At 39.7% G+C, this 13,722-nt stretch overlaps 1 protein-coding gene and 1 long non-coding RNA gene across 3 annotated transcripts in view; one reads left to right on the top strand and one right to left on the bottom strand.

Annotated features, from left to right (window-relative positions):
* elp2 (elongator acetyltransferase complex subunit 2) overlaps positions 1–13,722 on the top strand; it is a 30,306-nt gene extending 16,584 nt beyond the window's left edge. For both annotated transcript variants that reach the window (XM_048201424.1, XM_048201425.1), the window contains 12 exons: positions 568–696; positions 842–991; positions 1,102–1,293; positions 1,631–1,700; positions 1,810–1,908; positions 3,931–3,988; positions 6,194–6,266; positions 6,925–7,114; positions 9,654–9,775; positions 10,705–10,820; positions 10,897–11,010; positions 13,245–13,722. In XM_048201424.1, the coding sequence (XP_048057381.1) occupies positions 568–696; positions 842–991; positions 1,102–1,293; positions 1,631–1,700; positions 1,810–1,908; positions 3,931–3,988; positions 6,194–6,266; positions 6,925–7,114; positions 9,654–9,775; positions 10,705–10,820; positions 10,897–11,010; positions 13,245–13,410 (1,479 nt within the window). In that variant the 3' untranslated portion in view covers positions 13,411–13,722. The remainder of the gene's footprint in view (positions 1–567; positions 697–841; positions 992–1,101; positions 1,294–1,630; positions 1,701–1,809; positions 1,909–3,930; positions 3,989–6,193; positions 6,267–6,924; positions 7,115–9,653; positions 9,776–10,704; positions 10,821–10,896; positions 11,011–13,244) is intronic.
* On the bottom strand, positions 8,781–13,250 carry LOC125274905. Its single transcript, XR_007186338.1, has 2 exons — positions 12,627–13,250; positions 8,781–9,488 (listed from the first exon to the last, which is right to left on the bottom strand). It is a non-coding gene; the product is annotated as an uncharacterized LOC125274905 (long non-coding RNA).

Genomic DNA, 13,722 nt, shown 5'->3' with positions numbered 1-13,722 from the left:
CATCTAGAAATAAGGTAAAACAATGAAGAACAAAAATAGCAAACTACTCCTCAGATGCATTGTTTATGTACAGAAATAATCTTTTACATTTTGATCATGATATGATTCATTGGCTGAAGTTACTACCACCTTTGTGACGTCAACATCATATATGTTGAATAACGGACGTGTGACAAAGTTACTATGGTTTCGGGAACCAGTCGTGACTAGCTAGTTAATTTCTCCAACAATGCATCGTACTAAGGTAGTTAAGCAGCAAGTTAAAGTGTTGAAGGGGAAACACACCCCAAATTGGCTAACCAAAATGTTGGAGGTTTGAATCCTTCAAGGAGTGACCAGTCCACCATTGTGTTCTTGTTGTGTCCAAGTGTTTAACCCTAGGTTTTTCCAGAGATATTGTGTAATAAGTTGTTTTGGATGGAATAAATAAAATAAGTACTTCTGTAACAGATAGTTTTAAGTAGTTACAAGAATTTTTCAGGTTGGTTGTGTAGTGTTGTACACTACAGTATGAATAGGTTGAATAATTATCGTTTCACCATTATTTCTTGTTGATCCCTTATTAAGGTTCGTGTTGGGGAAGTTGGAGGAAACACCTTGGGTTTCTATGGATGCCAGATGAGTCCAGACGGCTCAATGATTTTGGCTCATGCCTTTCACGGAGCGCTGCACCTCTGGCACTGTGACAGAAACCAGGTCAGATGTAACTGACAACATCCTTCAGTAACAAGCTCTTCATGCAGACGTTATAGTTTACCTAATAAAAAACTGTCAAAATACAAGTCTTTTATGATTTATAGTAAATGGGGTAAATGAATATGGTGATTTGTGTGTTGAACAGGGAAAATGGAGGCCTAGTGTGGTCATTTCGGGTCACTTTAACGCAGTGCAGGACTTGAGCTGGGACCCCGAGGGGGAGTTTATCATCACTGTCGGATCAGACCAAACCACTAGACTCTTTACACCCTGGACGAGAAAAGGATGCTCACAGGTTTAAACAAATATTAGCACTTCAGCCCAGTAATTTTCGATTGATCATACATTCTCCATTTTAACTGGTAAAGATTTGTTAAGGTTGAGCAACACTTTCTGTGTTTGCAGATTACTTGGCACGAGATCTCAAGGCCGCAGATTCACGGCTATGACATGCAGTGTCTGACTATGGTTGGGCGGTTTCAGTTCGTGTCCGGTGCCGACGAGAAGGTCCTACGGGTGTTCAAGGCACCACGGAATTTTGTGGAGAACTTAGCTAACATATCATGCACCTCTCTGGAGAAACTGCTGGGCTGTAATGTAAGTACTTAGAATCATCTCATCTTCAAACTTTAATTAGTTACGTCAAATAAAACCTTGGTTTTAATTACTCTTTGCGCTGTCTTAGATCATCAAGAGATTTTTAGATGAGTCTCACATTTTTTCATTATCTTAATCCTAATGTTTATGCACATGCTCTCAGATATATAGCTAAATGAGTTTCATTTTCTGTAACTTGAGGTAATGGTAAATGAGACGACTTAAATGGCATTCATAATTCAGGTTGATCTTGTGTGATGCGTGTCTCGTTTAGCCAAACACAGTCGTGCTTATATATAAAGATTTTATAGTGTAGCTCTGTCTCCTGGGTTTTCAGGATATAGCAGACCTCCCAGAGGGAGCCAGCACTCCTGCCCTTGGCCTGTCCAACAAGGCAGTGTTTCAAGGTATGAACCCTTTGAAATCATCGGCCACAGGAGAATTTGCATTGTGCTAATCCCAAGAGAGTGTTGAGGCAGTTACTGACCTTTTCTGTGGCGTCTGATGTATTTACAGGTGACCTTGCATCTCAGAGCCCTCAACAGGATAGTGAAAATTTCAATAGCATGTCCGACCAATATAAAGAGTCCTACTTTCAACCTCTCAAACTCACAGGTATTTACAATTTTATACACTCCAGTGTTTCTCAAATGGTGGGTAACATAACATAGTAAAAAAAAAAAAAGTTTCAGTCAGATGACCTCTTTATCTCCAAGTAGGCAAAACAAAATATAATATACACTAAGCTCTGTTCCACCTGGTAATAAAACGCTTTTGGTCAATTGGATCACAAGTGGACGAGGGAGACCCATACCCGTTTACACCTAGTATTTTAATCCGTCTCTTTTGTCCACTTTCAACCACTTCTGTCCTGATTTCTTTGAGGGGAGGGTCTATGGGAGGGTAAATGTATGGGCTTTTTCAAATCTTTCGAACTAATGGACAAAATAAGCTCACTCAATTTACATACGAAAGTGACCAAAGATGACGGAAAAACATACGGAGAGCAGCAGCTTTCATTTCTGCTCTGACAGCCGCAAGACAGACCGAACGAACGTGGTGAGTGCGCGTTAAGGCCAGAACACACCAAGCCGACACCGACGAACTATTGGCGACGAAAGCAGACTGCGGGGTTGGCTCACGTCGGCAGCGTCTGTGTCCAAAGTTGGCCTGACACACCAAACCGACGCTAAACAGTCGACGGCCAAGTAGCACATCCGTTCTGCGCCTGTGTGAGATGAAATGCCTTTCCGAACCAGCAGACGGCAGTAGCTGAACAGCCAATCAGAATGATCAGATGGCCCGACGGACTGACGAGCTCCAACGCTGATTCAACATTTCGAATCGGCCGAAAAAAAGCCGACGAAGACCAACTTCAGCCGACGGTGCGGAACACACTGAGAAAACTTAGTCGGCCGACGAAGAAAAACTGCCCGACAGCCGACCGTTGGCTTGGTGTGTTCCTGCCTTTAGAAATCAGTAATGGTGAGAGAACATTGTGCTTGGTACATTTTTTTTCATCTTCAAACTAAACTTGGGTCTTCAGCCGACAAAGTTTAAATCTCGTCTGGCTAACATGCTTTCCATAATTTTTACGCATTAGGTCAGTAAGGCGGAGAGTAGGCGGTGTTTTGCTCTGTTCGAACGCATTGGACCACATGAGCATTTCCACTACAAAAGCAATCAGGTAGAATGCGTTTTCGACTACCTCTGGAAGTAGTCGAAAGTTGACAATCTCAAAATGGTTTAGACGCCGTTTACACCTGTATTTAGCGTCATCCATTTGTGATTCGGTTGACCAAAACGCATCTTATTACCATGTGGAAACAGGGCCTGAGACTAACAGTTAGACACTGTAAGTGGACAATTCCTGAGTTACTCCTAGAAAACACAATGCTATTCTACATTTGTGACAAACAGTTATTAAAGACTGTTTTCCCTGGTTTATTAATATATCTGGGGCATGAATCAGAGATACTGGAGACAAATGTTATTACAGCATAAGGGGGGGATGGGTGGAGGGTGAGTGTTGAAGCAGGGGGGTTTATGCCTCTCTTGCTCCAGGCAAATAGTAGCAAACGTTGTCAATTTGATTGAAAAAGCTCCTTAATCTGGAATCATAATTAGAAAGAAGGCTTATATAATTGCAAAGTTAAAATATTGATGACTCTGGGCTATGGGGAGCGCAATGAGGCAGACACAGAGTTGTTAATGGAATAATACCACTCTCTCCATTTCGCTTCTTCTGGAGGGGCAGAGAGTAAAATAATTAAAATAAAACTGCAAACCAGGGATGAATAAAAAAAAAAAAAAAAAAAAAACGCCTGGTCTCCATTCCATTTCAATTGGGGCATGTGTTGCATAAGTGTCTGTGTATCTAAATGAGACAATATTATTTCAGGCTTGCACAAAGAGAGCTAAATTTGATTTACAGCATGTCGTAAAGCTAACGGCCATTGAAAATTGTAGATAAAGCTGCTGTTGTTCCAAACAGCTTTGAGTAAATTGCTCGGCTGTGTATCTGTTGCTAAATGAAAAGATGAGCCTTTTGAAAAATTCAGTCTATAGGCATCTGCTCATTTCTCATAATAACTATGTTTATATTTTGTGACTGTGTGTGTGTGTGCGTATTGCCAGAGCCTCCGACAGAGGACGACCTCTTGCAGAACACGCTGTGGCCAGAGGTACAGAAGCTGTGAGTTTCCCATCAATTCTCATTTGTGTGCGCCTTCCCTCATTGGCTGTTCTGCAGCAGGCACTAATGCTGTGCCACATTATTGTTTAAACAGCTTGTGTGACATAAATAATGCAGCGTAATAGGTATTTAGAGCTCACAAGAACAACCATTTATCCTGTATGTTGACACTAAACAAGAAAAGACAGAATTGTTAATTAAAATGTTTTTTCTTTCTCTCTTCAACTTCTTACGTTGAAACTAGGGCAAGAAACATACTGTATGCGAGTATGTGAATAAAAATGATTGAGGTTATGCAAGTTTGATGCAATGAGTCATTGCGTTCTGAAATGCATCGGACCGCAGTTTGTTGCTTTCACAACGTTGCCGCAAAGGTCGTTATTGCAGGTGTTAGCAAAAACTAGAGATCGCCTGATATTATTATTATTATTATTATTATTATTAATAATGATATTTAAAAAAAAGTTAACCAGTAGCAATATTTTTTTTATTGTCTAATAACCGATATGTAAAACTGATATTTAACAATTGTTTCATGTATGTGTGTTTTGAAAAAATGGTAATTAAAATAATCATTAGGCAATCAAAAAGCAATCAAAAAATATAAATGATTAATGTTGAATAATAATCAGTTGTATAAATAATATCTACATATTGCCATAAGTTCTTAAACAATACAAAAGACACTTTTGACAAATATTTATCATACCAAGAGTAACTTTTTCCTCAAATTTCCATTTTAGTATTATTTATTCACGGTTACAATATTTATTCATATTTGTTGTTTATTATATTTTATATTGTTTTAGTAATATATGTTTTAGTTATATGCTTTTGTCATTATTATTTTTTTAAAATCTTTTTATTTAGCTTTAATTTTTATTTCAGTTTTAGTTTTACTCATAGTAGTACTTAAACTTATTTCAGTCAGTTGCCAAAGCAACAAGCAATATTTATATTTAGAGTACGTTTACAGGACAACGATGTTCTAAAAACGGATGTGTTTTTCATGCACAGTCGACAACGTTGTCAAAACGATCCCCATTCACATGGATCCACGAAAACGACTAAAAGCGCTGTATTCTGCTGCCAGACCAGTAGATGGCAATGTCACTTCGTGTTTTTACAGTTTACACAGAGATGATAATGGTATTGTTTCAAAAACTTGCACTTGAATCCCGTTTTAAAAAAAATTGCATTTTCAGGCCCCCAAAACGCTGTTGTTGTGTAAATGAACAGCCAAAACGCATAACAACTTTTCCATTTTTAGTTGAAAATGGTGTCGTGTAAACGTGCCCTTAATTTCAATTCAGCTTTATTTCAATTAACAATAACAATTTTTTATAGTTTACAAAAAGTTAACAAAAACAACAGTGCAACAGTTTACTGCAGATTTGCTTGAACTGTTCAAATGTTTATAGCTAGCTACCTGAATAGTATCTATTTAATGGCACAGACATTTAAAGTCTCTTATCGAACCCTTACTGAGGTTTGTTATCGCCACAGCAATGCAAAGGGGCATTTGCATTAGCCAAGCATTTGTGCTGGTGTTTGCTTGTTAGCATAGTATTTTCTGGCCCAAGTTTCCTAAGCTTTTGTTAGCACACAATAATGCCTATGTTGCACTTAAATGACATACGACTTTGACATTTTCTGAAACTGTTGGCACTGCATTACAGAATTGGTTGCTTAGTGGCATTTTGCACTGGTTGGTGGGAATAATGGGCGTATTATTCAAAACAAGTTTTCAAAATTATTATTAAACATTTAACAGGGTATTTTTCACAATTAAATATTAATTTTTACATTCAATTGAAATGTGCAGACTTGCTTTATTTCAACTTGCTCATAAGAATTCAAAGTCGTTTTCCCTGATACACAGGCGGCACTGGATAAACTCTAATAATTTACATACACAGCTGTAAGCAGCTGAAGGCTTTGACAGCCTGGCTTCCCGAGCTATTCATCCAGTGCTGGAAATTACTAAGCAGATCTGCTAATGGCTGCCAGAGCGCACAGCTTTCTTCCACTCCCATAAGCACAGGAGAGAGCGACGGCAGCCCTGACACACAACTCATCCGTCGTGTTTGAATCACCGCCCCGACTGTCTCTCTAAACCTGTCACGGTGCTCAGGCTTTATTTGTGAGCAGGTACTGACAGAGCCCTCATTAACATACCCTCTCTCTGTGTCGCTCTCTCCGCAGGTACGGGCACGGCTTTGAGATGTTTTGTCTGGCGTCCGATTCCGCGAAGACGGTAGTGGCCTCGGCATGTAAGGTACAATCACACGGGTGACCAGATGGTCATTAGTGTCACACAAATGTAGCCGTGGACCGTAATAGACACAGAAAAGCATGCATGCATGAAGCCAATCCTTAAGTGGTTTTAAATATTTAGTAATTTGCCTTTTTAACAAGCTTGTGTCAGTGTAGCAGTTGATGTCCATGTGCAAGTTAATTTTCCCTCTCTTCGATGTAATGAGCCGCCTGTCGTATTAAAAACACATTGAGCTCTCGTGACCAGGGTTGGTAACCAGCCCTACGTGTCCTCCGGCCACTGTGACACACATTCTGAGACAGTTGAAGGGAGATCATTGGTTTGTGTCCTGGTATGGCCCCCGTGGTTCTGCCAAACCCGCGCTGATCGCACACAAAGCCCTTCCGAATGAAAGCACATTCTGCGTGTCACCTGCCATTGTTCACGCTCGAGCGGAGGCTGTGAGGTTTATTCAGTGGGGCTGATGGCGGGCTGAAATGGAGGCTCAGATGACTTTGCTGTGGACAGGAGGTTTATCCTCTAGCAGTGCTGGCTGAGCTGTGTAGGAGGGGGGCTCTGCGCTTGAGGTTTAGAGAAAGAGGACAAGCTCTGCTGAAAATGGGACATTGTTTGATTTTGAATGTTGGTGTGAAAGATCTATATGTGTCTTATGTCACAGGCCTCTAAACCAGAGCATGCTGCCATTCTCCTGTGGAGCACAACTTCCTGGAAACAGCTTCAGTCGCTGCCCTGCCACAGCCTGACCGTCACTCAGATGGCGTTCTCCCCAAATGGACGCCTTCTGCTCGCTGTTTCTCGAGACCGCACCTGGTCTTTATGGAGACGTGGAAACCCTGACTCTGATACAGGTGAGCAAACATGTGAGCACACATAATTTAGCCAGAATTTTAGTGTTTAAATGTTAATATGTTTAAATGACTATATAATATATTATTATTATTATTATTATTATTATTATTATTATTATTATCATCATAACAATATTAAATAAAAATATTAAACAAAATAAGAAATATTAGTTATACTACTAAATATCACTATATTATTTATATATTTAGGACAAATATTATAATATACTAATTATTATACTTATTATTATTATTATTATTATTATTATTAATAAATAAAAAACAAATTCACTGTAATATAAATATAAGAAAAAAAAAATATTTATTTTACTTTACAATTGTAAAATTACAATATTTATATTTATGGCTGTTTTAATTTCTTTATTTTCAAACATTAAACCAATAAGCTTTTAATTAGGTGAAAACCCCAGGGAGCCCTTTAAGAGACAAGATGTGAAATAAGTCTCTGGTGTCCCCAGAATGTGTCTGTGAAGTTTCAGCTCAAAATACCCCACAGATCATTAATTATAGCTTGTCAAATTTGCCCCTATTTGGGTGTGAGCAAAAAACATGCCGTTTTTGTGTGTGTCCCTTTAAATGCAAATGAGCTGCTGCTCCTGGCCCGTTTTCCAAAAGAGGGCGGAGCTTTAACAGCTTGCACTTCGGTTGCTCAACAACAACAAAGCTGGAGAATCTCACGCAGCCAAAATGACGACTGTCAGTAACGGTGTTCAGCCTTACAAAGTTCAAAACCGGAGTCGGACACTGATGGAGAGACTCCAACTTTTAGAATGCATCTGGACGTTTCTGAATGGTTAGAGGATAAATTAATGTAGTTGCTGTGGAGTTGATTCAACTCATTGACTAGCATGTGCCGTCATGTTAATCTTTTGTGCAAAACCCATATGGACGCCCACTATACATTGCATACCTGTTTCCTAAACAGAGCCAACACACCAGGCTAACGTTTATGATTGCTATCAAATGCTGTGAATGGTCTCGGACAGAAACGCTCCTTTTTTAGCAATTGAGCTTGCCAGGGTCAACTTGCAGGCTACCCAAGCTAACGAGACTCTAAATAGTGTTCTGCGCTCATCTGTGCAGCCAACGACAGAACAGTTAGCATGCTTTGCTTGAACTTTTGCCATGGCCTTAGAACTAGTACACCGTTTTCGCTTGCGATGACGGCGCCGTGGGTGGGAACGTGCAGATTGAGGGGATGTAATATTATAATAAGATCCCATTCCTATGTCACAAAGGCAGTGAAATCTGAAGGCTTGTTTTTTTTCACTTGCCTGCAGAGAAAGACTTGCCATTTCAATGTTACTGGGTTGTCCTTTTTCACATTTTCTGGGTTGGCAGATGCACCGGGGACCCGATTATAGCACTTAAACATGGAAAAACACTGCTTTTCATGGTATGTCCCCTTTAAAACATTTCTTTTGTGCTTTTTGTTACAAGTTTAGGAAGATGGTTGGCACGTATTGCATTCCCAAATGCAATATAAGTGACCCAAACTCACAGCAGATGCAGAGATGAGTTTGAGTGAACCGAACCGCTCTGAGACTGAGAAAACTGCAGATCATGAGCTCCTTGCGTGTAAAAGACCATACTGTTGTGCTTCGCTCTGAAACGTGCATGTTTAATTAAATCCCAGCCTTTGTGATTTGATAACCACACTAAGCCATATCTTTTATTTTGATTAATTGTGGAGCCCTACGAAAAACCCCTCAGAAGTAACGTTCAATAAGATGAATGTGAATGCTAACAGACAGCTTCCTCCAGGGTTTATAGACCTCCTGACTCATCGACAGCTTTTACCTTCCTCCATTTCTCTTTGTCAACACTGAGTTTGCGGACTTCAGACATTCGCCCACTGAGATTCTTCTGTTTAGCAGCAGTTGTCTAGCGCCACCCAATGACCGTGCTACATTCTTCACATATATTCTAAGCATACAGCACACAGCTAAATCATTGTTGACACAAGGTAACCAGAGGAGCGTCTGTTTTTCTTTCTCCATTTTCTGATGTGTCCGAGGCATCGCCGCCCGCTGAGGCAGAGGCATGCCGCAGTCCGTTCTCGTTGAGGCTGTATTACTCACAGCCTGTATGCTGCAGACGTGGAGAGGTTAGTCAGTGTCACAGCTGATCAGAGAGCAGTCCAGCATGGCGGTCGAACAGTGTCATGCATGGAGAAATCTCTATCACAAAGACAAGTTGCCTCCCCAGCCGTAGCTGCCTGAGCTTTGATTAGCAGAGGCGTGTGTTTGTTGGTGTGTTCGGGGCACATGCATGGAGAGGGTTACTGGCCAACGTGGCACCACCATGGTGTGATGACCTCGATAGCTGGACTGTGGGTGAACACAAACTCAGTCTAAAGAAAACAGAGCAAACGCAAAGGATAAATGTTACTACATTTGACTATTTTGTGAATGTTAATTTAGAAATAATACAGATGTGAGTAGTCTTTTGTGTAAATCACATCACATTTGTTATCTTTCACGTTTTACCTATTTTTTTTGTTTGTTTTTTTTCCCAGAGACGAGCTTTTCTCTCTACGCAAACACTAGCAAGGACACAGCGGTTCACACACGCATCATTTGGTCATGTGACTGGAGCTCTGACAGCAAGTACTTTGTGACGTCAAGTCGAGACAAGAAGGTAGGTCGAGTTTAACATGGCAGTTATTTTGAAATTGTACGGCCACATAGTGGTGTGGATGCAGCATTATACAAAAGTTTTCAGTTACCAATATACCATTGTAGAAAACTAAAAGGGTCCAATACTCAATTCAGTTTCTAATGATAACTAATAAATCTTTAAAGACAGACCCACTGTTAGTTTTGCTTCACCAAAGGCATATAACATCGATTAATAACCTATAGATGGTATATGCCTTTGGTGAAGCCATCCGTTCGCATTATTTCAACTTATTTTTAAAATAATCATGCTGTACAGAAAATTCCACCAATTAGAGTCACGGCAAGCAAATTGCGCCAAAAGACCTTGCAGGAAAGGCCACTCCCATGAAGTACTGCAATTGATATAATGGCTTGGTTTATGGCTTACAGCGCTTTAATTAAGACTTTTTTTAAAAATATTAATGCATTCTATTCAGCTGGTCATGTGATCTCAACATGTGAACATGATTTCACCAAGTACAACATGTTCCTGGATCAGCATCTTTGTTGATCTTGGAACAGCATTCCAATAAACCAATCTGATTTTAGGGATAAGTTATGAGTAGGTATAGGTTTAGGGGTAGATGTAGGGTTAGGACTGAATTTTCGAACAGGAATGTTGTTCCAGGATCAAAAAAATCAAAATCATGGTGACCAGTCTGCCCCCATGAAGTGACATAACAAAAGCGACCATGTAAAATAAAACCACTGCCATTAGGCTACTGATATGATTGGAGTCTTGCATGGACATTATTTTAAACATTTTTTTCAGAAATACTGTTTAATTCTTTATTTATAAAGCATTTTTAATGAAGGGAGAAAGGACTGCATGCAACTTTAAAGCATTTTTAAGTATACCTCTCTCCTGCACTCTGAGCTTTTGACATTTGAGCTTGTGTGTGTTTGTAGGTTATCATCTGGGGTCCTGGTGAGGGTGTAAACGTCACTCCCTGCTCCTCTGTTCTGGATGTCGGAGATTCAGCCACTGCTGTGTCTATCTGCCCATATCTCTGTTCAGACCAGAGGTAACCAATGACACCATCATTAGAATCAGTGTCATGTGTCTGGGATAAATACTTAATTAAACTTGTATATGTGTAGTTATTTGCTGGCTGTAGGTCTAGAGAATGGGCAGATTTTGCTGTATAAATGGAGACCATCAGAGGATCTGTCTTCTGGATCAGACTGGAGCAGATGTGGAGAAACCGATGCTTGGTATCCTTTTTCCTGCTCATATTCTTATCTCCACTCTTTATAATCTTGAAATGCAATAGTGAGTTTAAAAATATTATAGTACTTTATCTCAGTAGTGTAATTGACAGGCCTGAAAAAAATCTGCACCCACAAAACTAAAAAAAAAAGAACTTTGGAAATCAAAAAGGACTTTTTTAAACTTAATATGCATTCTTGGTTTTTCTTGTAAATGACTCAATGGAAGCTTGTTTCCACCACTAAATAAAAAAGGTAACTTTGACTTTTTATCTCACAATTTTGAGTTTGCATCTCACAATTCTGACAATTCTGAGATTTAAACTCGCAATTGTGAGTTATAAAGTCAGAATTGCAAGATATAAAGTGATAATTGTTATAAAGTCAGAATTGCGAGATATAGTCGCAATTCTTTTTTCTCTCGCAGTTGCAAAATTTTCTCATGCAAGTCTGATTTTCTATCTCACAATTAAGAATTTTTTAGAAGACTATAGAATAACACAAGATGCGTCACTTGTGTTGTTTTGAATGGGAGAAAGTGCAACGTGCAATATGGCGGAATAAGTCCTGCCATATTGAGCCATTCGGCAATTGGTAAAGTCATTGCATCACTGCAGCGGCCGTTAGAAGCTCCGGTTCCTTTAGAAACAGTCAGTCACTTAGGACTGTGCATGTGCATTAGCTTGATCCAGCCTGAAAAATACCATTCTTTTTTCTTTTTTTTTTGTCATGATTTGTGCATTTAGAAACAAAATTTTTGAGACAGTTGTCAGATTTCGGTGGTGATTTCAAATATGAAAGTTAATAGTATTTGGCAAACAGCTTTGGAGAATTTGATGTTTCCCCATTCAAAGAGATAGGAGCTGCGCTTACAAGCCCAAGAGGCGTTTCAAAGATGGCCGCCGAGAGAAATGACTTGTCTTAAAGGGACTTTGCTTTTTTCCCCTCAGAATTGTGATTTTAAACTCATAATTGCGAGTTATAATCAGAATTGCGTGATATAAACTTGCAATTGCAAGATATAAATTCACAATTCTGAGAAAAAAGCAATTGCAAGAAAAAAAGTCAGAATTGTGAGATAAAAAGTCACAATTACCTTTTTTATTTTTTTTTTCATGGCAAAAACAAGCTTCCATATGATTCTCTGCATGTTATTTTAAAGAGAAATGTTTTTTCGGTCTTCACAATCTTCCTTTAAAGCATAACTTTGCTCTGCTTCTCAAAATAATACATCAAAATAAAAATATCCTGATTTTACTCCAAAATACATCACATTACGGAAATTAAAATGAAATATAGCTACAGCACAAATTTAGTTTAGTAGTCTTTATTCAGTAATAATAATAATCATAATAATCGTAAATAGTAATTTAAAATATATTATTATTATTCTATTCTATTGATATGTAATCCTAATTTTTGGCCAAATAGTGCAGCCCTTCAAACAAGCACATCAAACCTGGAGCTTTTTTTAAAAATTGCATTTTAAATCGCAATCACAATTAAACAAATTAAATTGTGCATCCCTTCAGTCGGCACAGAAAATTTGACAAAAGTTTTTCATCTTGTTAAAATGCCTCCTAAGCCCTTAAAAATAATCTGTTTCTCAGTCTTTCTCTTACCTTCTCAGAAAAAGACATGATCTCAAGTTAAACAAGACAGTCATTCCTCCTCCCAGAGACCAGTGCTGGTGGTGTAATTGACAACAAAAGGGCCGCATGTATCTGAGCTGGCCCACGCTGCTCGGGAGAAACTTCAGGTTGATACGGGGGCTCCCGTGGGCAGGTTCCGCATTGATCCGTGAAGAGAGAGAATGAGGTGTCAGAGAGAGGGCAGGCCATGTTGTGCATTCTGTTTGCACCAAGCTCTCTCGCTAGCTATCTCTCTCTCCCCCACAGTGGATCGAGTCCCGACTGGCTAAACTCTCTTTCTGTAGGTGTAATTGATAAACCGTCTGTGTAGGCACTTACACGTATCTCTTACCCAGAAGTCACTCACCTTAGAAGCTCAAGAAGTGAAAATTTGCCATGTATTGCAGCGAGTTCTGAAAAGCAAGATCGATTTGTGCGTTTATTCGTCTGCCTGTATTTTTGAAATTGGTCAGTGTGTAAGCACCCCTGGAAGTATTTGGACAGGCGCAGTTGAAGTGAAACATCCAGACAAGCGTGTGAGGGGTGATTTGTGTTGCCTTGAATTAACGTCCATCCATGCTTGTGGCTTTTCTTGACCGCCCATCACAGTCAGAGTCACACGCTAATGGTGAAGAGGCTGCGCTGGAGGCCAAGAGCGGGCAGGGCAGGCCATGGCGGGCAGGAGAGGAACGAAGAGCGAGCTTGGGCGCAGCTAGCAAGTGCTGGTGCCGACCACGTCGTCAAAATCTTCAACATCAAAATATCAGCGCTGTGACTTCCATTCGCCTCTGGTGACGTGCGCTCTGGGTAATATGCAGTGTGTCCAGCTGATATGCAGTATGAATGAACTGCAGTCGCCGGATCTGCTGTGAAGTCGTCAGCGGGCCCGAATGTGCTGCTGTAAATGCCGTTTTTCATAGGGGATGCCGGGAGCAGTTTTCTCATTCCCTTAAATCAGCTTCTGTTCTTCGACTTTCAGTACTATTACTTATGGACTGTAAACATGAACTAATGTAGGCTTCTATTTATGATGTATATAAAAAAACCACATTGCTTTGTAACACAATAAATGTCTCCTTTTTAGTAA

Source organism: Megalobrama amblycephala, linkage group LG9 (genome assembly GCF_018812025.1).
Source record: "Megalobrama amblycephala isolate DHTTF-2021 linkage group LG9, ASM1881202v1, whole genome shotgun sequence".
In the NCBI taxonomy this organism is placed as follows: domain Eukaryota; kingdom Metazoa; phylum Chordata; class Actinopteri; order Cypriniformes; family Xenocyprididae; genus Megalobrama; species Megalobrama amblycephala.
Note: the sequence above shows the minus strand (reverse complement) of the source record. Positions and strands in the feature narration are given on the sequence as shown.